The 23,100-nt window shown below is 49.0% G+C and overlaps 1 protein-coding gene and 2 long non-coding RNA genes across 3 annotated transcripts in view; 2 read left to right on the top strand and 1 right to left on the bottom strand.

Annotated features, from left to right (window-relative positions):
* Positions 1–840: 840 nt before the first annotated feature.
* On the top strand, positions 841–11,140 carry LOC102548836 (uncharacterized). Its single transcript, XR_015686153.1, has 2 exons — positions 841–8,934; positions 10,747–11,140. It is a non-coding gene; the product is annotated as an uncharacterized LOC102548836 (long non-coding RNA).
* A 7,108-nt stretch (positions 11,141–18,248) lies between these two features.
* LOC147995069 (uncharacterized) lies at positions 18,249–19,549 on the bottom strand. The gene is made up of 2 exons (XR_015686154.1): positions 19,469–19,549; positions 18,249–18,534 (listed from the first exon to the last, which is right to left on the bottom strand). It is a non-coding gene; the product is annotated as an uncharacterized LOC147995069 (long non-coding RNA).
* Positions 18,337–23,100, top strand: part of Prmt8 (protein arginine methyltransferase 8) — an 81,339-nt gene continuing 76,575 nt past the window's right edge. The window contains 1 exon segment of the mRNA NM_001271385.1: positions 18,337–18,411. Coding sequence (NP_001258314.1) covers positions 18,337–18,411 — 75 coding nt within the window.

The raw sequence follows: 23,100 nt of genomic DNA, 5'->3' as shown, positions 1-23,100 counted from the left end.
TTCTTCCGTTCAGCAGGTCCATAAACAGTGAACCAGGGAAGTGCCTGCTAGCAGATCCACTCATCAGTGGAAGGCTTTAAACCCTCTTGGCTTCTTGACATGGGCCTTGTTCCTATCTTGTTGGCACACACATTCCCTATCTTTCTCTCATAATCTTTCTCTTTAAAGTGAGAGTTTGTCTTAGTGTTCTTTAAAGAAGTCACAAGACAAGGCAGAGCGGACAAGTCCTCCCCCCCACCCCCAGATTACTTTGTTAAGTAGGTCCTTCCCCAGATCCCATTAAGCTAGAACATTAAATTTGACAGCAACTCCTTGAGTAGCTTCTCTTTTCTACCTGTAAAGCATCTGTAGCTACGGCTGAGGTTCTGGACGTAAGCATCTAAGCACGTAAGCCACAGAGTGAGCTAACGGGAACTGGGCTGAGATTCCATTTATCTGATGGGTGATGGAAAGAAAAGACTCTGTAGAAGCTGGTCCTCAAAGGCCCCACCTGGGGAACCTGGGTAGGGAATTTAAAGGGAATCACCAGCCTCTGTGGTTTGAAAGAGGTGGTGGTTGCTATGGGGTCCTCAAATCAATATTCTTAAAATTGATTTATTGAAAATGCTTCCTAGTCCAAAAATATTTTAGAGTAAGGAGAGGCAGAGGGCCTAAGTTACTGATATGTGTTCATTCATTCATTCATTCATTCACTCAACCGGTATGTTAAAAGCACCTACTATGTGCGTGGTGCTGCTTTGGTACTGAGATGAATAAAACAAAGGCATGACTGCCCTCTGGAGCTTGTAACTAAGACAGTGACCAGAAGCTTGTGCAACACAGGAAGAGGTTGGCTGGCTAGACTTTCATCTCCACTTGCATCTTGATTTTTTTCTGCAGTGGATATTATTGTCTTCTAGTTGTCTAATTGTTGTATAAAGAAAGCTCAAAAACATTTTACACAAGGACATACGATGGGACCTTTAAAAAAGATAGCCCCACTCTGACTTAGAGCTCTCAGGACACAGTCTTATTCTGTTTTAGGTGACTTGGTCCTAATTCAACCCTTCTTTGAATGTTCCTGAACTTTTTTTAGTTGTTGGTTCTGTGAGTCTGAGAAGTACAGCCACTGTATTCTCATTGTGTACGGCTCTCACTGTGGCTGCATCCCAGTGGACTATCCCCACTGAGAAATGGTGACAGAACTGGAGCTATGAAAGACCTGGTTTTGGTTAAAGAGCAAACTTAAGTTTGCATCCAACTCCAATGGAATCAGATGGCTTTTAGTTTAGTCATGATTAAATGCGCCGGTAAGCAGAGCTAATCCCCTACTTTCCTGCCAGCGCTGTCTGTCTGTCCCTGCTTTCCGGGTTTTCCGTAAATCAGAGCTGAAGGACACAACTTTAGACTAAGGTACTCTGACACTTGATGTGTCAAAGTGACTGTGGTTGCATCTGTACCGATGGGCCAAATAGAGCAGGGAAAGGACCTCCATGGGCTGAGAAGCTAGTCCCAGGGAAGGGATTATGGAAATGAAGCTTAACTGGGCCCAACAGGGCCCAGATGGGTTCAGAGAAGAAGCACTCACATTTTTCAAGACAGGGGTAGATTAAACTCTCCAGTGGAATCAGATGGCATCATTGTGAGATGTTTATACTCATAGAGCTACAAAGTGATACTATACCACATGCCGCCAGTTCATAGCTAGGGTTCATCCTCTGGACTCTGGGGGTTTAGGGGAAATGCTTGCACAATTTCCCTATCAATTAAGTAGCATGCCCCTTACTATTTTGCTCAGCAAAAGAGTAGTTATAAGTCCAACTTTTTTTGTTGAGCAATCTTAATTGTGTGTGTGTGTGTCTGTGTGTCTGTCTGCCTGCCTGTCTTTTGAGACATCTCGGTCCTTGGCTTGGCCACTCCACCTTCTGTGAGATGCACAGCACATTAACTGGCTCTGGCTGCTACCTGGTCAGGGTGGGTGAGTCGGAAAAGAAGCCCTACCCCTGACTTTTACTCAGATGATACAAAATGAGACATGACACACGGCGTGTACCTCCAAGGTGAAGGCTAGAGACTGGTTTCATCTACTCCATGTGCTGCCAAAGACCTATATCGCTCCTGGAACCAAAACCTCCCTTATACTTTAGGAAAGGTAAAAGTTGATTTGTAGTTGGGCGTGAACACATAGGGGTAGCAGTTGTGGGCAGCTGTTAGGGGTCCTTAGGGGTTTTGCCAGGTTTATCCACGGGGAATCCAGAAATCCTTGAAGTAACTTCTAGAGATTAGTGCAAACAAGAAATCTTCTGCCTATCTGGGGTCTTGGTATCCACTAAGTTCTGCACGTAATTTGAGTGGCAAGAGAGGCAAGAAAGAAGTCAGCTCATTAAATTAATGATTTACTGAGCAACAATTCTTTTTCAAAGTTGAAATTGTTTTTTAATGGTAAGGAAACATTAAATCCATTTATCCATCCAACAACTATTTATTGAGAACATATCAAGTCTTTTGGCCCAAGAGGTGGGATTAAGAAAAGTAGCAACCTCACCTTTCCCCTCAACTCCCCCAAGGAAGAGCAGTGTATGTTTTAAAACTATGAACAAGGGAGAGAAAACAGGAACTGCCTTTGATGCAGCAAAACTGGGAGGAATCTCTGAAACATGGGAAGGCTGCGGGTCTGTTTCTGAAGGAAGCATTGCTTCAGACCATTTATGCATGTGAAGAATGTGTCCTGGGCTCGTGACAGACAAGGGTAGAAGACCCCAGAGCACACGATGGAGTGAGTGGCTGTGGCTGCCAGGACAGTCAGATAGTGACTGTCCCATAACCCCCCTTGATCCAGATTTCTCAGACCTTGAGGTCGTGGGGTCCAAGTGGAACTCTTCAGTCTATGTAAGCCAGAAGACAGACACCCCTGCTGCCTCCTGACTCTACCAGTGACAGGCACCTTGCCTATATCGGACAGAAGGAAGCAAAAGTTGCTCCCAGTGCACACAGTACCTTTCTCCTGGTTGCAAAGCTCACAGGGCCTTTTCTGTACACAAGCACTGAGGATGTACTGCCTAACCAGAGTTTGCAGAAGAGGAAAAGGTGATAGTGTAAGCAGAAGGAAGCTTTGAAATAAACGTGGCTAGCAAATACACAGAGAGACCTCGGGAACTAAACGGCTCAACATGGAAAACCAGCAGATCTGCTCAGATGGCAGAGCGAATAGAACTGAAGAGAGAGAATCTGTGGAAACAAAGCAGGATTCTCTTTGACTGTGGGAGAAGATGAGGAGGTAGAGGACTGGGAAGTTCAGAGTCGAGATGGGAAGGATGGCTGGCCAGATCAACATTTCTCTGTAAGGAGTTTTAGAGAGGTGGGTGGAGGAGAGAAGTAAAAGCAGAAGCAGCAGAAATGAAACAAGATAAAAATCCAAGCATAAAGCACGACCAGGTAGCCAAGTAGTGTGCTTAAGGACATAACCATGTCCAAACACATCATGGTGCCAAGATGACGTGAGAGAGAGATGGTTGGGGCAGGAAGAGCACGCAAGAAGCGCGTGCAGTAACATGTAGACTGAACAGGAGGAAACGTGACAACTGACCTTCCACAGTGTCCCTGCCAAAGAGCAACAGAGCCTCAAAAGTCAGCTGGGGTGAGGAAGATATTGGGCCTGGTCCATCAACATGATGACCAATTTGTGACTGAAAAGTTCTGTTCGGTAACATGGGTTTGCAGTCTATCGTTCCTTGACTTGCACATACCAAATCACTAAAAGTCACTATTTAAAAGCAAAACACTGGAAATAGGGGTCTAGAGATCACTCTGCTAGTTGTACACCCTTGTGCTTTACAGACGGCAAAGCAAAGCAGCCGGGTGGTGGCCGAGGAGACATGAACTGAGTTGTGTTCAGGATCAGTGGCTAGACTGCAGCAGTGCTGGTAAAAGGTCTTAGTCTCCAGCAATCTTGCAGGTGCACTGTATGCATTCAAACCGGAGAATAGACTTGTCTCTTGCTTAGCACTGAGAATTAGGAGAAGCGGAGAGAGAGCTCCGTGTTTAAGAATGCAGACTGTTCTTGCAGGGGACCTGAGTTCAGTTCCCAGCATCCACATCAGGTGGCTCATACAACTGTACATCCTGGTCCAGGAGATCCGACGCCCCCTTCTGACTCTCCAGGGCAGGAACATTCATGCGTGTGCACACACAGGCACATGTACATGTAAAATAATAAAAGATACCTTGGGAAAAAAGTTACAGTTGCCTGCCTGGAATGGTGCTTTGTTAGATGTTTACTGTCCATTAAATTCACTTCGGAGCACCTAGATAAAAGACTGGAATAATTGTCTCTCCCAAGATGAAGTTGTGGTTTGCAGTAAATATACCTCAATATCTTATTGAATAAAGCATAGAGGCAGACCTGAGTGCCTAGGACCATAGGTGCATAGAGAACTGAACAGAGGCATTAAGAGAGGCCTCGTATTGGACCCAGTGGCTTGGCATCCTGGGGCATGGCCAGCCCTACTGGATGGGGACAGGGGTCAGGCAGAAAGTGGTTCTGGGAGACTTGGGGCCTATTTGGGGAGGCTGTTGTTTCTGGAAGCTGGTCCGGGGCAGATCCCCGGCCTGCCTCTTAGGCACCCCACTGTGTGTGGGAGGCTGTGAGTGAAAAGGAGGCTTGTCTGGTTGCATTTGCCAGGGTCCCAGTAAGGGCACATGTCCTTCCGGATCCCTTAGGAAGCCTCTCCAGAGATTAGGATTCAGAAACAACTTTTTAAAAATGAAAATGATTCTTCCCCTTCAAACGTTTGCCCTTGCCTACTGTTTGCTGCGTTTGGGAGAGAGCCACGCGAGGCTGTGTTTCCAGCTTGAGTTCGTACTTCCCTGCTGGTTTCTGCAACTCACAGCTGGTCCCAGCTCTTCACTTTGTCCTCACCTGTCCAGATGTTAGGGTGAGCAGACACTGTGCTTCACCGGTTGTGTTCCAAGTTGTACCACGAACCTGACCAGTATTTTGTTTTACAAGTGTAGAAGGAGACCTCAGAGCCACGATGTGTCCTGTCCTAGCTGCAGGCAGAATCAACTTGAAAGCAGTTCCCTTAGCTAATATAATTCATCACCTCCTTTGGGTTTTTGTTTTTTAAGCACTCCTCAGGAAGCAGTTGGCTACAGTAATGACCAGGAAGGTTTACCCTCATTTCTAGCTGTCCCTGAAGACCCACTATGACTTAGAACAGTACTGGAATCAGGATTATCCCATCTATCTACGAGGACTGAATATGTGATCTTGGTCTCCGGCCATCTTTGCCCTCCTGGTTATTGTAGTTGCTATAAAGCGTTTCACGTTGCCTGTTAGTGTCAAGGTCAACCCTCCGGCTTATCGTGCGTGCTTCATGTGCCTTGTCCCCACTGAAAAGCCTCTGAGTACAACAAGAGGATACTGCATGGTAGATGCACGGTAGTTGGTGAGACTGGCAAAATGGAGTTGGAAGATGAGAGGGGCTACCTTGTAGGATGGATACGCAGAAGCGCCAGTCTCCAGATGCTTATCTCTAATATTTCCCTTCCAGTGCACATGGGTGAGGGGAGGGGCCAATTCCAGAGGGCACATCTCTTCAAGCCTGACTTGACATCAAGGCAGATTATTTTTACTGGTATTTACATTTTTTTCAAAATAAGATAAATTTTGAAGGCGGATATGGCTACTTCTGAGAACCAAATACCTGAGCCCCAGGTATTTAAGCTTCCTAAATACTGCCTTACCACCCCCCTCCCCTGCCTGCCTAAAGAGATAGGAAGAGTGCCTGTACTTTGAGCATCAGCCACAGGACTCACAATAATACTATTGAAGGCTTGAATAAGACCCACCAATTTGGCTTGCCCAAACACCACTAAATACTGAGGAAGAAGTTCAACTTGCTAGTGTAGAGGACCTTAGGGGCAGACCCAGTCCCAATCTCCCAGGAGTCTTTCCATCTTAACAGACCCAGCACCTTGGGACCTTCAGCAGCTTGCAGTGTACAACGGGGACTATAGCTTGACATGCTTCTGCTCCCATCCAGCACCCTCCTCCACTTCTTCCTATAGCTTCCTGCTTTTTCTGAAGCTCATTCACCAGGGTTCAACTTAGCAGTTGGCAAAAGAATTAGAATTATGTAACTATAATTTATATACAAGTAAAAGATGATTTTATGGGTTTGGGATCACTTGGGAGCACCTCTGGGAGCACTCCACGGTATAGTCGCACCATCCTGTATCTGATGCTTGAGCCCCACCATTACAGAGTCATTCTTTTGTGGAGGCTGGACAATCTTCCAAAATGTCTTCAGCCAGTCAACAGCAGATGGGAGCAGCTCAGATCTGGAAAGGATTGTTTCCCCAAGAGTCAGTCGGCCTTGGTGGTTGGTGATGACAGAGAGGAAGCCATGACAAGACGATTTTGGAAATTGTAATAGGACTGGTAGTTTCAGACCTTATGAGAGACTGGGTCCCCACTCTAGAATGTTCCACAAATGGAGTCACCTACCACACTGGAAATATAAAATCGAATGTAATCCAGCTACATTGGAGGTGGGGATAACCTACACCAACCCGAGCAAACCAGAAACTCAGAGGGAAAGGACTGACCACACACGAGAGCCAGAAGACGCCATAACTGAGCCTGAGATCTGGTGAGAACCAGGCCTCCCATCAACCCAAAACTTCCTTCTCTGGTAATTGTCCTGTATGAGCAGGATATCAGTTACTTTTCTCAACGGCAAAATGCTTGACAAAGTCAGCATGAGAGTACAGTCCATCATGGTGCTGAAGGTGTAGCCAGAAGCAGGGTGAAGTACTAGGTCCCATTTCCTCATACCCAGGAAGCAGAGAGAGGCAAGTGTGAGCATTTGGTTGGTTTCCTCCTTTGCCCCAAGATAACAGCCCGTAGGATGGTGATACCCACATTCAGGGTAGGTCTCCTCAAACTCCTCTTGAAACATCCTCAGACACATGCAGAAGAATGTCTCTAAATCCAGTCAGGTTGATAAATCATTAAAGGCACTTTTATGTGTGGCTACTGTGTGAGTTGAAGACAGGAGAGACAGGAAGAACAAAGGTCACGTGTTTACTCTGTTATTCTGAGGAATGGGTTAGGGGCAGAGTTTGGATGAAACGGGCAGTTTCTGCAAGAGACTTTATAAGCCTCAGGACACAGGTGAATTCTGGAACCTCACTGGATCCTCTCACACTTCTGTACCACACTCAGCAGCTCTGGGCACAACCCTCCGTGTTCTCATAAGGGTCATTGTCAATGTAGGTGGCAGCCTGGCAATCTCAACTTACAGAAGATGATCCAGGTGAGGTCGAGGTCATTGTGAATGTGCATGGTGTGGTCTCCTAGAAGCCCCTGGAAGACCTGTTTACAGGCATTGCATCAGAAGAGGGATTGAGGGGGTCCCTGGAGCTTTGCTATGGAAGCTGCAGCATCCTAGTGACACCATCCCATCTGGACTTGAGATGCTGGAGGAAAAAGACCCAGAGGCCCATTAGCCCACGTGCATGACTCCTCACTGCTCAATGCAGGCTATGGCTTTTCAGGTCTGTCGTGGTTGGGGAGGGGAGTCCTGGGAGTCGTTTCAAGAACCCCACTGCACAACCAGGAGAAGGAAAAGATTCCTCTTTGTCCTCGTTGCCCAGAGACTAAAGGAGGCAGAAGGGAGAGTGTAAGATTTAGAGGGTCTTTCAGTTGGAAACCGAATGGAATGCTTCAAGGCATTATTCTTGGACTGAGAAGAAAAGTTACAGACACCGAGTGTAGCCTAAGTTCTCTTGAAAGGATCGATGATAGATCAGTGAAGAGTGCAGAAGGACGGGCTAGAGGAGAAGACCGAAGAGGGAGATGAGAGAAGAAATTAAGCCAAGCAGCAGGCCCAACTTTGCATGCTGGGAAATGGGCAGGCACACAATTTGTCCCGACATTACCACCCTCATTCTTCTGCCCTCTTGTCCACGTGCTGTAGTTTTCTCCCTTCCTCTGACAAAGTCCACACTTTTCAGGATGCATTATTAGCTAAACTCTGGTGTCTTTGGATGGGCATTGTATAAGCTAAATTTCCACAACAGTTTATATATATTCAATCAAGTGAGGACTTCCATACCTGCAAAGATATTATGCAATCTGAGTAACACCCCTGAGAGAAAGAACTTACTAAGCAGATATGACAGACAGTGCTGAGGGCCGGAATGTAGGTTGATGGGTGTCAGTTAGGTACAGTGGCTCTGTCCATAGCCATTCCCAAGATGACAGGTGCTCTGGCCTTGGGGATTGGGTGTACTTTCTTTTTGTACTTGTCCCTGAGGCCCATAGTCCAACAGCAAATGCAGCCTTGCTGATCTGTCACATCCAGCTGTGTGCTTTGTGTCGTCGTTCTCATTTATTAGGGATTACAAAGAACTTCGTTCTGGGTTATGTGCTTCATAGCAGCACCAAACAGCAGGCCTTACCAGCCCTCTACTCCCTGTTGTATTGAGTGACATGTTAAGGTCAGAATGTGTTACACGAGAGAGCCCAAATTTAAGACCAAGCTAGTGTGGTTCCAAAGTCTGTGACCCTCTACTGGTGGCATCGCTCGAAAGAAACTTATGTGAATTTCAGTCCCCTTGAGGAACATGATGTAGTCCCTTCAGCTCAAGCCTGTACTCTCCACTTTTCTCAGCCATCTGCCCTTGACATACTCAGTGGGTTAAAGATGGTGCTGGTAATTTATTCTGTCAAGAGGACCTGGGAGTGGGGAGTGACTGGGGGACATGCCACTCCCCCCACCCCACACACACACCCTAGGTCCTCTCTGCCATTGTGATACCTCGGAGTGGAAGGTGGTGAGAATCCCAGCTGCAGAAGACGGCTTAGATCTACCTGAAAATGTCCATCCCAGGAGAAGACAGTCCTTGGCTATGGCGAGCTGCAGCTGTATTTGAATTCTATGGCTACAGGTAAGCCCAAGAAGCAAAATGTTCAATTGGGTGACTTTGCTGTGTTCTTGAATTGTGTCGCCATTTCTACTGTGGAATAACTTGAGCTACTCATAACCAGTCTGGGAGTGCTGGTTGAGGACTTAGGCAGGAGAGTAAGCCTTGTCTGTTGCTCCCACAAGGAGGCTTGCTACAGGGAGATGGCTTCCAAAAAGGGAAATCACTGCCTGCCTCACCTGCCACCAGATGGCTGCTACTGGGAGCATTTTGATGACCTTCACTGTATATGCTGGGGCAGTAGGGACGCCTAGACGAGTTTTGATGTCAAGAATGATTGGCAGGTTAAAAGAAAAAAAAACCCAACTTTTATTTTTATGTATATAGGCACTTGAAGCAGGTTAATCTATGGATTACTTTAATTGCATATCAACCTACATCACCAGGAGCTGTTCTTAGGTCCAGTAGCCCTTGCTGTAGAGAAATCTGTCAGTTTTCCAACTGAGCTCTACTCTTCACCAGCCCCAGGAAAGTATAATGGCTGTGGTATTGGCTGCTTGGTTACTGTTACTGAGGTTGCTCTTAAACACAAAAGAAAAGCCTTTCGACCTTGGGGAAAGGCCAAGGTATGGCTCACTGGGATACTCGACCTCGGTTAACAGTACGGTGGGACTCCATCAGCCTCTGACCACATTGGAATTGGATTTCCTTTCTGTATTGATTCCTTCTCACAGCTGTAACCAAATAACTGACGAAAGCAACTGAAGAGAAAGATTTTATTTTGCCCCAAGGTTTGAGGGTATACAGTCCGTGGTGGAGGGGGAGTCGTGGTGATGGGAGTGCATGGCAATATGATACTGTAGCTGGGAAGCCTTGCATTTGCAGATCAGATGAAGAGTAGGGCTGGTGGAGAGATTTCAAGACCTACTGTCAGTCACCCACTTTGTCCACCAAGGCTCTGCTGTCTAAGGTCCCATGACTTTTGACTTCCCCAAACAGCACCACCAGCTGGCAAACAAGTGTTAAGACACTGAAGCCTATAGGTGCTCTTGACAGCTGGGAGGGAGAGGTCTCTGATCTTCATTCCTCATTTGTACTGCTGGGGTTGAGTTGGAGTGTAAGATGTGTCTGGTCAGTCTTTCTGGTGACTAGAACATATGACAAGAGCTGTGATTGTCACAGAAGGCATAAGGTGACAAAGCAGAAATAGAAGTGTAGGCCCTTCTCAGGGAAATCCCTGCTCTAAAAAAGCAGGAAACGGGTCCTAAGGAAATGGGTCCCAGATTCAGCCAGCACACAGGTCTTGCTGCTCTTTCTTTAGCCTCTAGAGTAGATATTATCTTCTGAGAGTCAAAAGTAGGAAGGAAACACCCCTGTCTTGAGACACTGCCACAAGGAACTGTGCTGTATGTGTGTCTTATCCTGTGAGCTTGCTCCGCCTCGCACCCTCTGCTAGCCAGTGTCTGCCATTTTTCCATGGCCACAAATCTTTCTCAGGCTCTGTTGAGTGTCTCCTTCTTCTACACCTGGCCTCATATTTCGAAGCATAAGACTCAAATGAGCTTTCCTTGTATGGAAAAGTAACAAATGAGTCACATCTGAGAGGCGACCCTAAATACAGGGGACATTGCTCTCCAGAGGCATAGAACACAGCTCTCCTGGAGGTAGAAAGTGGCTTCCCAGTGACATTTCTATCAGGTACAAACAGTGGTAGCCGCTATTGATCCTAGGCCTTGTCCCAGCCTAGCCTGGAAGAAAGGGGACCTGGTTGGTTCTGGCTATCTTTTGACATAGAAGATTGACACCAGTTAAAAAATAATTTTTACTGTTTTTCAGATCACAGAAGGACTTGGAAACATCAAAAGCTGTTGTTCAGCTTTGGGAGCACTCAGCAGGGCTCTGGAAAGATGGTCACTGCAAAGCGCCACGACTCTTAACGGCTCTCCGGAATCTTCTTAGCACTGGAAGGCTCATGCAATGGACTTGCCTCTCAGACTGGCTTGTGACCGTGATGTCATGGATCGTCCGCCTCCAGATCCTGATCCCAGTTTTGAATACAGTGTATGCTTTCGCACATGACTTTAGGGCAGATAAGGGAAGAAAGGTGGAGTTCCTGAGGATTCAGGCTCTACTTCTAGGTATTAGTGTGGTTAAGGTTTTGAAAAGTCTACACTCAGACAATAGTACATTGGAGAAACCATCACAGCGAAATAAAGGCTCCTATTCACATGGTGTGTGTAAAAGAGCATTTACTATAAATTTCTCAGAATGACAGGAAGCAGCAAACAACTTGAAGCCCAATAAGGGGTTGTTTTTTAAAAGTGGAGTTCTTCCACACAAGAGCTTTACAGTTTTAAAAATTAATTTGGCCGTATGTGTGACAACCTGGAAAGGAGCTTGTTTAGTTAGACAAACAAGTTTCAAATGATGCAATTGCCATAGCAACGGTGTGTACCTCATGCATGCACATACTTTCATGTGCATACACGCATTCACGTGTGTGCACAACATGTACCTATGCACACTGTGTATATATGCAAACAATATGCATACATGCACACACATGTGCCCACACACATTGCATGTTATATAATTTGCAGGAGTGAAACTCCACACAGGAAAATGTCAATGGTGCACAGATTAAGGTGTGTGTTTGCACATCTGTGCATGCATGTGAAAGCCAAAGGGCATCCTTGGTTTTCTCAAAAGCCATCACTTTGCTTTTGGGGGATGGAGTCTCTCAGTTCTCTGCTGCTTGCCAGGTAGGCTAGGATGGTTGACAGTTCAATGGTCTTTTGGGTCTTTACCTCTGCAGTGTGGGGTTACAAGCACATTAACACCATTCCTCCCTCTCTCCTTCCCTCCCTCCCTCCCTCCCATCTCCTTTCCTCCCCAACCCCCCACCCCCTGGCCTCTCTCTCAACATGGGTTCTGAGGATCAGGTTCAGCTTTCCACGCCTGCAAGGAAAACACTTCACTGACTTATTTCTCCAGTGTGGTGAAGTCTTAAATGAAAATCTAACACAGTTTAGAGGAAAGTGATCATGGTGGCTAAATGGTCAATGAACAAAACGGGTGAACTTGTTCATGGCTTTACTTGGCTGCATGGGCTCACTGAGTTTTCAGGCTACCTGAGATCAGTCACATATAGTATGTGAGAATCAAGGCTGCAGCACTTCTCAGAAATATATATAACAAACGGAATGTAGGGTTTTACTGCTGTGAACAGACACCATGACCAAGCCAACTCTTGTAAGGACAACATTTAACTGGGACTGGTTTACAGGCTCAGAGCTTCAGTCCATTATCGAGGCGGGAGCACAGCAGCATCCAGGCAGGCATGGTACAGGAGGAGCTGAGAGTTCTACCTCTTCCCCTGGAGAAGACTGGCTTCTAGGATGAGGTTCTTAAGGCCCATACCCACAATGATTCACTTCCTCCAACAAGGCTACACCTACTCCAAGGCCACACCCCCCAATAGTGCCACTCCCTGGACCAAGACTATTCAATCCACCACAGAGGATTGTGTTTTTTGGTATAGAACTTACAGCTTTTAGAGTCTCCCTGTTCATTGCAACACCTGATAAGCCATTGATCATACTTGTATTTAACCAGTAAGAACCGATTTACAAGACTCCAGAAGTATCTGAGCCTATCAGAATGCAGACTGTACTAGAGTTGGCCATTTGGCCAAGTCTTTCCAGATAAGTGTCACCAGGCCAGGCACCCAGCTTTACACCTCCTAGTGCAGAAAGCCTCACATGTGTGACCCACAGTCGTTTCTGCAAAAGAGTTCTTAAGAAAAATATGCATTGAACTACTGTACAGGGGATGGTGAATGGTTGCCAGCTAGTATTGGTGGTGATAGGGGGTGCTTGGGTTTGCTGTAAAACGCTAAATATGAATGCCTTGAAAAGGAAGACATAGGTGGTTTTTAGCAAGTAGATAAAGCTATGTCTGTTGTGACAGCATTTTGGAATATTTTGGTAACTTCAGCTCTTCTGTGTCTCCAAAGAGGTTTATACTCCATCATAAACCATTGAGAAAAATGAATATGTATCTTTGGGCCCTTCTCATCCAGAAAGAAAGGTAGGTAACCTGGGTATTAGATTTCAGAGGGTATATGTGGTTTGGATGTGTTCTATGTGCATGTTCATGGGGGTGCATGAGTGCGTGTGCATATGTGTATGCATAAATGTCTATATGTGTATGGAGACCTGAGGTCGATGTCCAGTGTCTTCCTTGATCACGTTCTACTTTATTTTTGGAGGCAGGGTTTTCCATTGAGCTCAGGGCTCATCAGCTGACTAGTCTGGCTTATCATTAACCTCCATGGATCCCCCTGCTTCTCTCCATGGTCCCAGCCCTGGGGCTGTAGATGGCTGCCAGTGCTCCCAAGCTTGTGCATGGGTTCTGGGGATGCAGACTGAGGTCTCTATGCTTATACAATAGGCACCATCCAGGGAGCCATCTCACCGGCCTCTAGCATTTTTCTTTTATTTTTATTTTGTAGTGTTGGTGATTGGAGCCAGGGCCCAGGCACACCCTCTGCCCTGAGCTATACCTCATCTCAAGAGCAGCTGGATTTTTAAGAGTGTGAAGCACCAACAATTACCCAATAGGTGCAGAACCATAACAAAAGGCCTCCCAAACATCAAATTGCCAAGCCTAATAATGCCACATACAACACTGAACCACAATGACTTAGACCGGACACTATCAGAGGAAGTCATATTCTGGTTTTAATGTCAAAAATGAGAAAAGGAATCACAATCGCTTTGCAGGCCCTGGTGTGGCACTTCCGTAGGCTGTTGTTTGGAAAGTGGTTTTAAAAAAAAAAAACAAAAAACAAAAAAAGGAAAACAGTGGGGCTTAGGTCAGGGAGAAAGGCAGGAAGAGGCTTTTGTGCAGGAGAACCACCCAGGTGTGGGGTTGTTTGCCAGCTTAGCCAGGTAGCTGGGTCGCTGCAGCCTTGGCTGGATGCCATCTGGCCAGACAACACTCAGAATGCTCGCTGCTGGGTTAGCTGCCACATGTGGTGATCAATCATGGCTGTGGCCTGATTCTTGAGGCATGGATGCAGTGCTACAATGTCCCGTGCTCCTGTGTGAGTCCTAGCTACACACGATGAGGAAAGGAGGAGCAGGGTTTGTGCCTGCTTCTTCCTAAGTGGCAGGGTCTATAGACTAGGAAAGTTGGACCCTTATGCTGGGTCACTGGATTGGTAGCTGAGGAGAGGTGGCCAAGGAAATGCTTGCTTCTGGGATCCCAGCATGGGCTCCCAGGAAGAATAGAGTTCCAGAATAGGAAGAATGGGAATATATAAGCCTCCTCTGTTTACTGGTCACTTCTTCAGTGGCATTTCACAACACTAGACAGCCTTTTCTTAGGATGCCCTTCCCCAAGGGTCTTATTCCAATCCTCCTCCATGTCACCCCAGGCACCAACACAACTTTACTCCACAGATCCCAAGAACCAGCACTGATATCGGTGTCATAGAACACTGAAAGGACCAACCTAGACCACATAGAAAGATCCTATCTCAAAAACCAAGGGCTGTGAATGTGGCTTAGTGGGAGAGTGCTGACCTAGAACCTGCTCAGGTTGGAACCCAGCACTAGAGGAAAACAGAGAGGTATGTGTGCTGGAGGAAGATCTTTCAACAGTGGGGCAGCCCCGATGGGTTGGAAGGGTCTTTTCTGTACCCAGGGAGCGTCTCCAGTTCTTGTCCTCAAATATCTGTGGATATTTGTCCTAAACATGCCTCTCCACTAGAATTAAACTCCCAAAAATCCGACGCCCTGATCCACCAAATATCAATCCCCAGCGGTGGAAACTGAACACTGGTGTGTAAATCTGCCTAGATGGTTCTATCATGCAGCCAAGGTTGGGAGCCACTGCCTTGTTCTTCGAGCTGAGTTAACTTCTCCTAGAGCTGTATATGGGATCAGGCACCCCGGACCTCCATTTTTGACTGCATCCTGAGGGCAAGTTTTTTCTTGGCGTGGGGGGGGGGATTGTGTATTTCAGAGTATTTTCTCTGTGGTATGTTCACACCTATGACTATACCTCTAAGAGTAGCCGAAAGGACTACAGGAAAAGCCATGCAGATATAGACTACAGCAGGTGAAAAGTGCTCTGTGAAGCTTAACCCAGGCTCCAAGACAAGTTATAGAAAATGCTCACATATTTGTGCTCTCACCATCAGGTCAGCCTGGTGCCAAGCACATCCTGTGTGTCATTCAACACATTCTGTTCTGCTGTAGGTCTAGTGCAAGGGAAATGAGCGAATGGGTCTTGGGGACCACTTGACACAGAACACATCAGATGCACACCATGCTGAACCCCTTTTTCATCCCCCGTCTTCTCACTTGCCACTGAACTCTCCCCAGAAGCCTTCCATTCTGTCCCAGTCAAGGTGACTGAAATTGAGAACCCACAGGAAGTCTGGTGTGTTCTGTTGCCTTACTATGCTCAGTTCCTAGAACAAGCGGGACCCTGAGAGATGCCCAGTGAGTATCACGTGGAGTAATTAAGATGATTAAGCTAACTCGATAAGAGAATATTCTGACACTCGGGCAAAAGAGACAGAAAAGGGCTGGCTTCCAAATAGTCCTACTATGTGTTTTTCATTCACCATAGATTTTCACCGCCCTAGGAGGTGGGTGTTCATGTAATTCTTGTATGGGCATACGTGTCTCTCTCTCTCTCTCTCTCTCTCTCTCTCTCTCTCTCTCTCTCTCTCTCTCTGTGTGTGTGTGTGTGTGTGTGTGTGTGTGTGTGTGTGTAGGCCTAGGCCATCTCTCTACCTCTGATATTCAGGAGTACCAAACCACTCCAAACTCCACCTTTCAGTGATTTGTGAATTTGTAATTAGATGGATGCACAGCAGGGGCAGAATTTCCGTTCCAAGTGTTTTCCAGGAGGGGTGGAGCATCAACTGTGATAGGTCACCATGCTTTCCTCTGGTCACTGCAGAGCAACCCTAGTGGCCTAGATATTTCTGTGCCCCAGGCTGCCTTTGAGTTGGAATAGAAAACTCTTGCTGTAAAAACACAGCTCTCCAAGTCCCTTTCCCATTCCAACAGGAGCTGTGTCTGTACTTGGGGAGAAGCCAAGCACAGTAAAAGATTTCAACAGAGAACTGAGGAAACACCCCCACTGAGGTTCTCATAGCAACATAATCACGCACAACAGCAGCCTATTTCGGTGGGAGCCTGCTTCAGCTCCCCTCCTCCCCTGTTAGTCACAGAATGGATGAACAAGCAGAAGGAGTGTGGGGTGGGGACAGTGTTGGGTTGAAAGTCGGTTGGCTGGGGAGCTGTTTTCCTAAACTCCTGCAGCTTGTTGAGGGACCTTAGACAAATGTCCCCTTCTCTTTCATCTGGAGTCCTTACCTGTAAGAGGACTGGCCCAATGTGTGGGTGGGGATCTTGCTATTCTGGTCTTATTTGATTGCACAAGTACTAAGCCTCTTTTGATCCAGCATCTCAGAGTCTTCGTATCTGAGGGAAGATACTTACGGGGGAAAAAGAAGGTACCGAAGGGTAAAAGTCACTTTTTAGAGGCACTTATGTCCCCTACCCCATACAACGTGTGGCAGGATGGGAGTGAAGAAGGACCAGGCATTGCCAAGACTCTGCTCATTCACGCCCAACTCGAATTCAGGTCTGTGGACTGAGAAGGTTGAGGTGAATTTACTGGGATTATAGATGTGGTTAACCCAAGCTTCTTGCTACATTTTCTTTAATCCTTCTTATCTCCATCCTCTTCCTGTTTTTCACTCTTCACCTCTGCTCACCGCAGTGTCTCTTCTCTGTGCCTGAGAATCTTGGTCTAATAGAAGTATCTATCATGCCGAGCCGGGTTTTGGCCCTTTTCCTCAATGAACCTGGGTTAGTTGAGGACAGTCACTCGTACACTTCCTGGCTATCAAAGGTTATGATCAGACTAAACAGGGCATTTGGTTTAAATAACTCAAATAAGAACTGAGATGGAGGGGGCAGAATGCTCCCGGCACATCTGTGAGGACCCCGACCTTGACCCTGTGGGCCGGAAAGCCTGAAGGTTCAGCTTTCCCTGAGGTAGCCAGCTAAAGAGTCCTGAGTGGGGCCTCCCTCCCCCATTGTTCTATCCCTCAGTGCCTGACAGATGGCCCGAAAGAGAGAAAAAAGCTCTCAAAGTGAAGACAGGAATGCATTGTATAAAAATTCACACCCCCCGCTGCCGCCCAAACTCCCTTAAAAAAAGGAGCGAGAGAATCCTAATGGGTACGTGACATCCTCACAGCTCTCTCCCATAAAAGGGACTTCAGGAGAGGGTGAAGGTGGGGGAGGGGCTGCGGGGAGGGGGGGAGAGAAACGTGTGGGCCCCGGGTGGGGGAGGGGCTGACAGGCAAGACGTGGGTAGGGGAGCTAGACCGCGGGCCCTTTTATTGATTTGTTCTTGTTTTCCCAAGCCACCTCGGGTGGCCACCTTCACTTCAACCCAGTCCTCCTGCGAGGGGTTTGAAGGCCTTCTGGTCTTGGGTCCTGAGGGTGAAGAAAAGCTAGATAGAGAGGGCCTAGAGTTGAAGGAGTTAAGGACTGTCCCCTCCCATTCAGACACCCACCCTTTTCACGCCCCAAACAGTGATCCGCTCAGGAAGGATCCAGGAATCGACGGGGGGGGGGGCGGGGGGAGTAGACACTAGGTAACCGTGGCTGAGTCTTGTCCGGTGCTTGCCATCGTTAGAAGGACTTGTACTGGGCTGAGAATCTCCAGCAGCTTCGCGGACGCCTGCTTCCCGGAGCCTGGCGCGCGGCCCTGCAGCGTGCGCGCAGCCCTAGCCCCCGTGCCAGGTGTGCGCCGCGCCAGGAGCGCAGCCGAGCGCAGGCGGCCCCCAGACCCCGCGGTCCCGGGCACGGGGGCGGGCTGGGGGTCCCCGCCGTCAGCGCCCCGCCGCCGCTCGCTCCCGCGCACCTCCCACCCCGCCCCCACTCACCCGCTCAGCCCCCGGGAGCGTCGAGCAGGACGCGTGTTGCTTCGCCCAGAGATCGGCAGAAGTTGGGAGAGTTGGCGTCCGCCACCCGCCTGCCGGACTTCGGAGCTGCTGCCTCTGCCACCGGCGAGCCCGCGGGGCCGCCTCCCTCCCTCCCGCCCAGCCGGCCGCGCAGGGGAGAGGGGCGCGGAGGGGGTCGTGAGCGCGACCAGAACTTGCAAGTGTGCGAAGGGATGCGAGGCAGATGAAGAGCGAGGAAACGTGAACAAAGTGGCGACCGCAGGAGGGACTCCACAGAGCTCGATTGTCGCGGAGGACGCTCCGGCAGAGGGGCTGGCTGGGATTTTTGCCCCCCCTCCTCTTGCATTCTTAGGCTCTCTTTTAAAGCCACATCAGCCTTCTCTCGTTCTTTACTATCTCGAATCCCCAAACCCTTGTTGGCTCTTATGGGCATGAAACACTCCTCCCGCTGCCTGCTCCTCCGGAGGAAAATGGCGGAGAACGCAGTCGAAAGCACGGAGGTAAGGAGGCGACCGGGCCGGGGTTTTCGGCGACCCTGCCTCCTATCGGGACCCCTGTGAGCCGCCGCTGGTTGCTGCCACCACCACCTCCGTGGTGCCAAACTTTCCCCATCCCGCTTGTCCCTGCCGAGAGAGAGAGAGAGAGAGAGAGAGAGAGAGAGAGAGAGAGAGAGAGAGAGAGAGAAGTGTAGGAGTGTGTGTGGGGGGCGACGGTGCACGTCTCAGCTCCTTTCCCTCTTGAAAATCTGAGTCGCTTTCAGCCCCATCACCCTCTCCTGCCACCCGCTGCTCCCTTTCTGTTCCCCTAAGTCCCAAACCTTGGGCAGTCCCGCTCCTCTGCCCCTGTGCACTGGATTCCGATAGTGATCCCGGATCCCGGCTTTACGCAGAGCTGGGGCGGGTTATATTAGGGCCAGGTCTGCTCCCTGCAGTGCATCGACTGTCTCCCACCGCTGCCTGGACTTTACCCTTCAAGCTCGAGGCGGTCCCCAAGCTACGGGTCCCTGCAACACCGTGGAGAGCTCCCGGCCTCAGGGGGCCAACCTGGTGGCAGTACTAAGCACCTGCACCTGACCTCCCCCGCAGTCCCCAGGCCATAGCGGGGCCGGACCCGAGGTCTGCAGTCCAAGGGTGCTGAAGGCGCCACGGGAGAGCGGAACCCTGGGAGGGCGCAGGGACCACGGCCCCATTCAGCACCAGGGACAGCGCCCGCGCCTGCCGCAGCCGAGCCTACACAGGCGGAGGGGGTTGCATGCCCGGGGCTGCAGCGCGAAACGGGTCTGCGGTCACTTGTCCCGCAGCAGCTTTTAAGGAGGCCGCTCTAGGTCCGCAAATGATACTCTTGCCCTCCGTCTTCCGCAGCCCTTACGGCCGCCCCATATCTGCCCTTTCTCTTCTCCGGAGTTGGCCCTGAGCTGCAGAGAGCCCAGCGGGTCTTTGCGTCCCGAGCAAGTGTGTTCTTTCGCCTCGCTCTGACCCCGCTGTCATCACAATGGGATTGTTCCTTGGCTTTGGGCACCTGTAGTCATGAAGGGATCGGCGTGGGCAGCCCCCTTACCTTCACAGAGGAACTGTGCGCCGAGGTGGGGGCGGAGTGGGGTGTGTGTGATCATCCCTTATTCGGTGGCAGGAAAAAGACACAGAGCAAACTCCAGGGCTCTATTAATAGTCCAGTGTCTGGTGGGGCTGCCGTACATTTCACATACGGTAACCCATATGCAGCGTGGGGCGGGGATGGGGGTGTGGCGCGGAGACTGTCCAGGCCTTTTGGGAATGCAAAAACAACGTGAAGACCCTTCCTGGCTTTCTTTCCTAGAGGTCACAACTCATCCCCCACCCCACCGTATAGGCAGCAAAGCTAAAGAACCCCCATTCCCTGGGCACTAGAGGCAGCATGCTTCTGGCAACTGTCGATTTTGAAACAAACACGATCTGGGGTTTGAAGGCGCCGGGCATACAGCAGCTAATGTCTTCTCCTTGAGTTAGGGCAAAGATATCCTGCATGTCGTTCCTCAACCGAACCTGAGAGCAGAGTCTTTGAAACCGAGTATAGCACCAGACGCTCAGCATTCCCCTCCCCCTCAGCCCTCTGATCGCCCACCCGCCGAACAGGTTTCTAAAAATAGCTTGGAGTCTCAAGGCCGCTCACTGGTGAAGTGTTGGGCCAGCCAGCTCGTAGCAGTCCCTGCAGCCCCGTAACTATAGCTCTCCCCTGTTGTTTCCCTATCCCACCTCATCTTTACTTGTCTTAAAAAATATATATATAAAAATAAAAAGTTTTCCTGGGTCCTAGTCCACCACCACCTGGGCTGGCGCGTGGGGGTCTAGTGCGGACCCAGGCCACGTTCCGCAGTGTGCAGTGGCGGCTGCGGCTCCCTCCACCTCGGTGAGGGTTAAAGGCGTCCGGAGCAGGCAGAGCGACGCGCGACAGGCTATTTTTACTTGCTTCCCCCGCTGCTCTGCGCTCCCCCTTCTCAGCAGTCGCACATGCCAGCTCTGCTCAAGGCATCAATGAAAACAGCGGTAGAGGCGGCGGTGGCAGGGGTGGGGGTGGGGGGGGGGAACGACGACGTCGCAGAGAGAGAGAGAGAGAGAGAGAGAGAGAGAGAGAGAGAGAGAGAGAGAGAGAGACCCAGCTGTCCTCCTGGATGACAATGAATCAAAGTGGGACAGAGGAGACTCAGCTTTCAGCAACTTCCTTGGAGAAAGGATGGTACACAGACTTGGTCAAACGTGCCCAGTGAGGCATACAGGCCTCGTGACTACTGCTTGGTTTTCCTCCAGGAACGGGCTGTTTTTGGAATAAGCTAAGAGCAAAGCAGTGCTTCCAAAGTGGGCTATTGAGGGGGTGCATTGCCTGCACATCTTGGGGTGGCGAGAGCACACTTGTGGATGTGTGGAGTGTAGCGGGGGATGACAATGGTTCCTGTCCGGTCTCCAGCAGGTACACACTCTGTACCAGGGAAAAGTAGGTTCCTAAGACCCCAGTGCCTGGTTTTTGCCTTCAGAGAATTCACAAACCGGTGAGCACAGGCTGGAGAGCCTGATTGCATCTTTCCCTGCTTCCTGCAGGTGTGTTAGCACACTCCTTGTGTTCTGCACTCATGCTAAGGCTGTGAGAGAAGCGAAGGAAGGTTAGTATTTGAGACCACAGAGAAGCCTGAGGTGAGGCAGCGACTACAGCCGGTTGCTGGGTTAAGTGGGGCTTGGAATACCGATTGCCCTTGCTTTCAATTCATTGCTCTTTGCCCCACTCTTGCTATTTCTAGCAAGATGCCATGAGTGAATGGGAGTGTATGGGAGTGGGAGGAGACAGTTACTTTGGAAGGGAGAGGCAGTGGGGAGGGAGGCAGAGAGGATGGCAGTCATTAGGCAGGGGGAAGGAAGTAGTGGTGGTGGTAGGGGGTGACATGTAGTATTGAGATTGAGGATGTGACACTTACTGTAACCACAATCTCCAGATCTGGAAGAAGGTGAGAAGCTAGGGCATGGAGCCTCCAGCTAAGGCTATGCAGCTAAAGCTGGTCTTCAACCCCTTTGATTTTGGTTTCTTAAACTTGTCCGTCTGTCCGAGCTGATTCTGCTTGTGGCATAGACTCTGTGTGAGGCGTAGGGAAACACCAGGGCAGTCCCTGACCTCACTTCCTGCTTTCTCTTCCACTTCTGACTCTCCTAGGGTCTCCTGTACCGCAGGCAAGCCTTGGGCTCTCGAGGAAGATCTTGAACTTCTTATCCTTCTGCCTCTGCCTTCTGAGAGCTAGGATTATGGGTAGGAGTCACCACTGCATTGGGATTTACATGGTACTGGGGATCAAACTTTGTGAACGTTACGCAAACACTACCAACTGAGCTACATCTTCAGTGTGGTGCTGGGACTTCCTGTGACATCTGTAAAGCCTCCACTCCCACTCTGCAGCCTACCCTCAGTACCCAAGGCCTTTCCCTCCATGCTAGGACCCTAGCTCCCAGCAGCTGGCCATGTCCGGTCTAGTCTTACCATCCTTGCATGGCTGGATTTTAAAGGACACATCTGCTTGTGGTAGGTCAGCTCTCTGAAAACTTAGGAGCCACCCCATTTCCTACAGGATACTCCGGTTCTTATCATAGTGAACAAGCCCCTTTAATAACTGTCCTATGGGAGACTCCGAGGCAGCTGAATCTATGCTGAATTTTTTTGTGATCTTCCGCCCATCCATGATGTCTCTTCCCATTCTCCTCTCTGGGGGGAAAAAGTCTTCCTCAACCTGCAAGATTCAAATCAAATGTTGCTTCCTCTGGGCAGCCTTCCCAGATCTCTCATTTAACCGGTCTCCCTAGGGAGAGCAATCCATGATTTCTTCTTAGGTATTTGTACTGCCTGTCTCTGACTTTTTCCTATCACAAGATAATTGTCTTTTATATATGTTTATTTCTCCAATTGAATAGGCAACTTCATTTCCTCTTTTTAAAAACTTGTCTTATTTTTAGCCTGGTGTCTGCTACATAGTAAATAATATGTAGGTTGAATTGATTTGTGCGATTATAAGACATTTAAAAGCCTTCTGACTTTCTAGAAATTGTAAGCACCCGTGTTTACCTACCTGGCCAGGGTCACCTGATTTGACTGTTAGGGATTAAAGTAGGTAGGCTGGAGGGTCCATAGCAGGACTGAGGCTGTGACAATTTTACTGGGAACAATCAGACTTTTTGTCACAGAATGTAATGGCAATTTCTAGGCTCGATACAGTTGTAGTTGCCAGGATACAATCGTGCTCGCAAACTTTACAGGGTACACAAGACTACTATCTAAGACCAGTTGTCCTGAGGAGCTTCCATGCTTCCTTGACTTCTGAGGGAACGTACAGAGGAATACAAAGTGGCCAAAACTCTACTGACCAAGGAGTGCGTCAGTCTGTCAGAAACTGGAAGACACATTGTAGCCCAAGAGTGAGTTGACAAGCTTATGCTTCTCTAGGCCACCTTGGTTGCCTGCACCCCTCTCCACCCTTGAGCTAGTACAGTCCTTTAAAACAGTGGACAAAGATTCTGGGGATCCAGATGTTGTAAGTCAGATAAGTGACTATACAGAGGAAACTGTATCCTATGTGGCATAGGCATCCGGATAATCAGACTACCACCAGGGCATTCCCTGAAAGATCTAGGAAGTATTGAGAGGGAAATGTTATATTTACTCCTATCAATATAATAGCG

This window comes from Rattus norvegicus, chromosome 4 (assembly GCF_021556685.1).
Source record: "Rattus norvegicus strain SHRSP/BbbUtx chromosome 4, alternate assembly SHRSP_T2T, whole genome shotgun sequence".
Taxonomy (NCBI): domain Eukaryota; kingdom Metazoa; phylum Chordata; class Mammalia; order Rodentia; family Muridae; genus Rattus; species Rattus norvegicus.
This window is presented reverse-complemented; position numbering and strand designations above follow the sequence as displayed.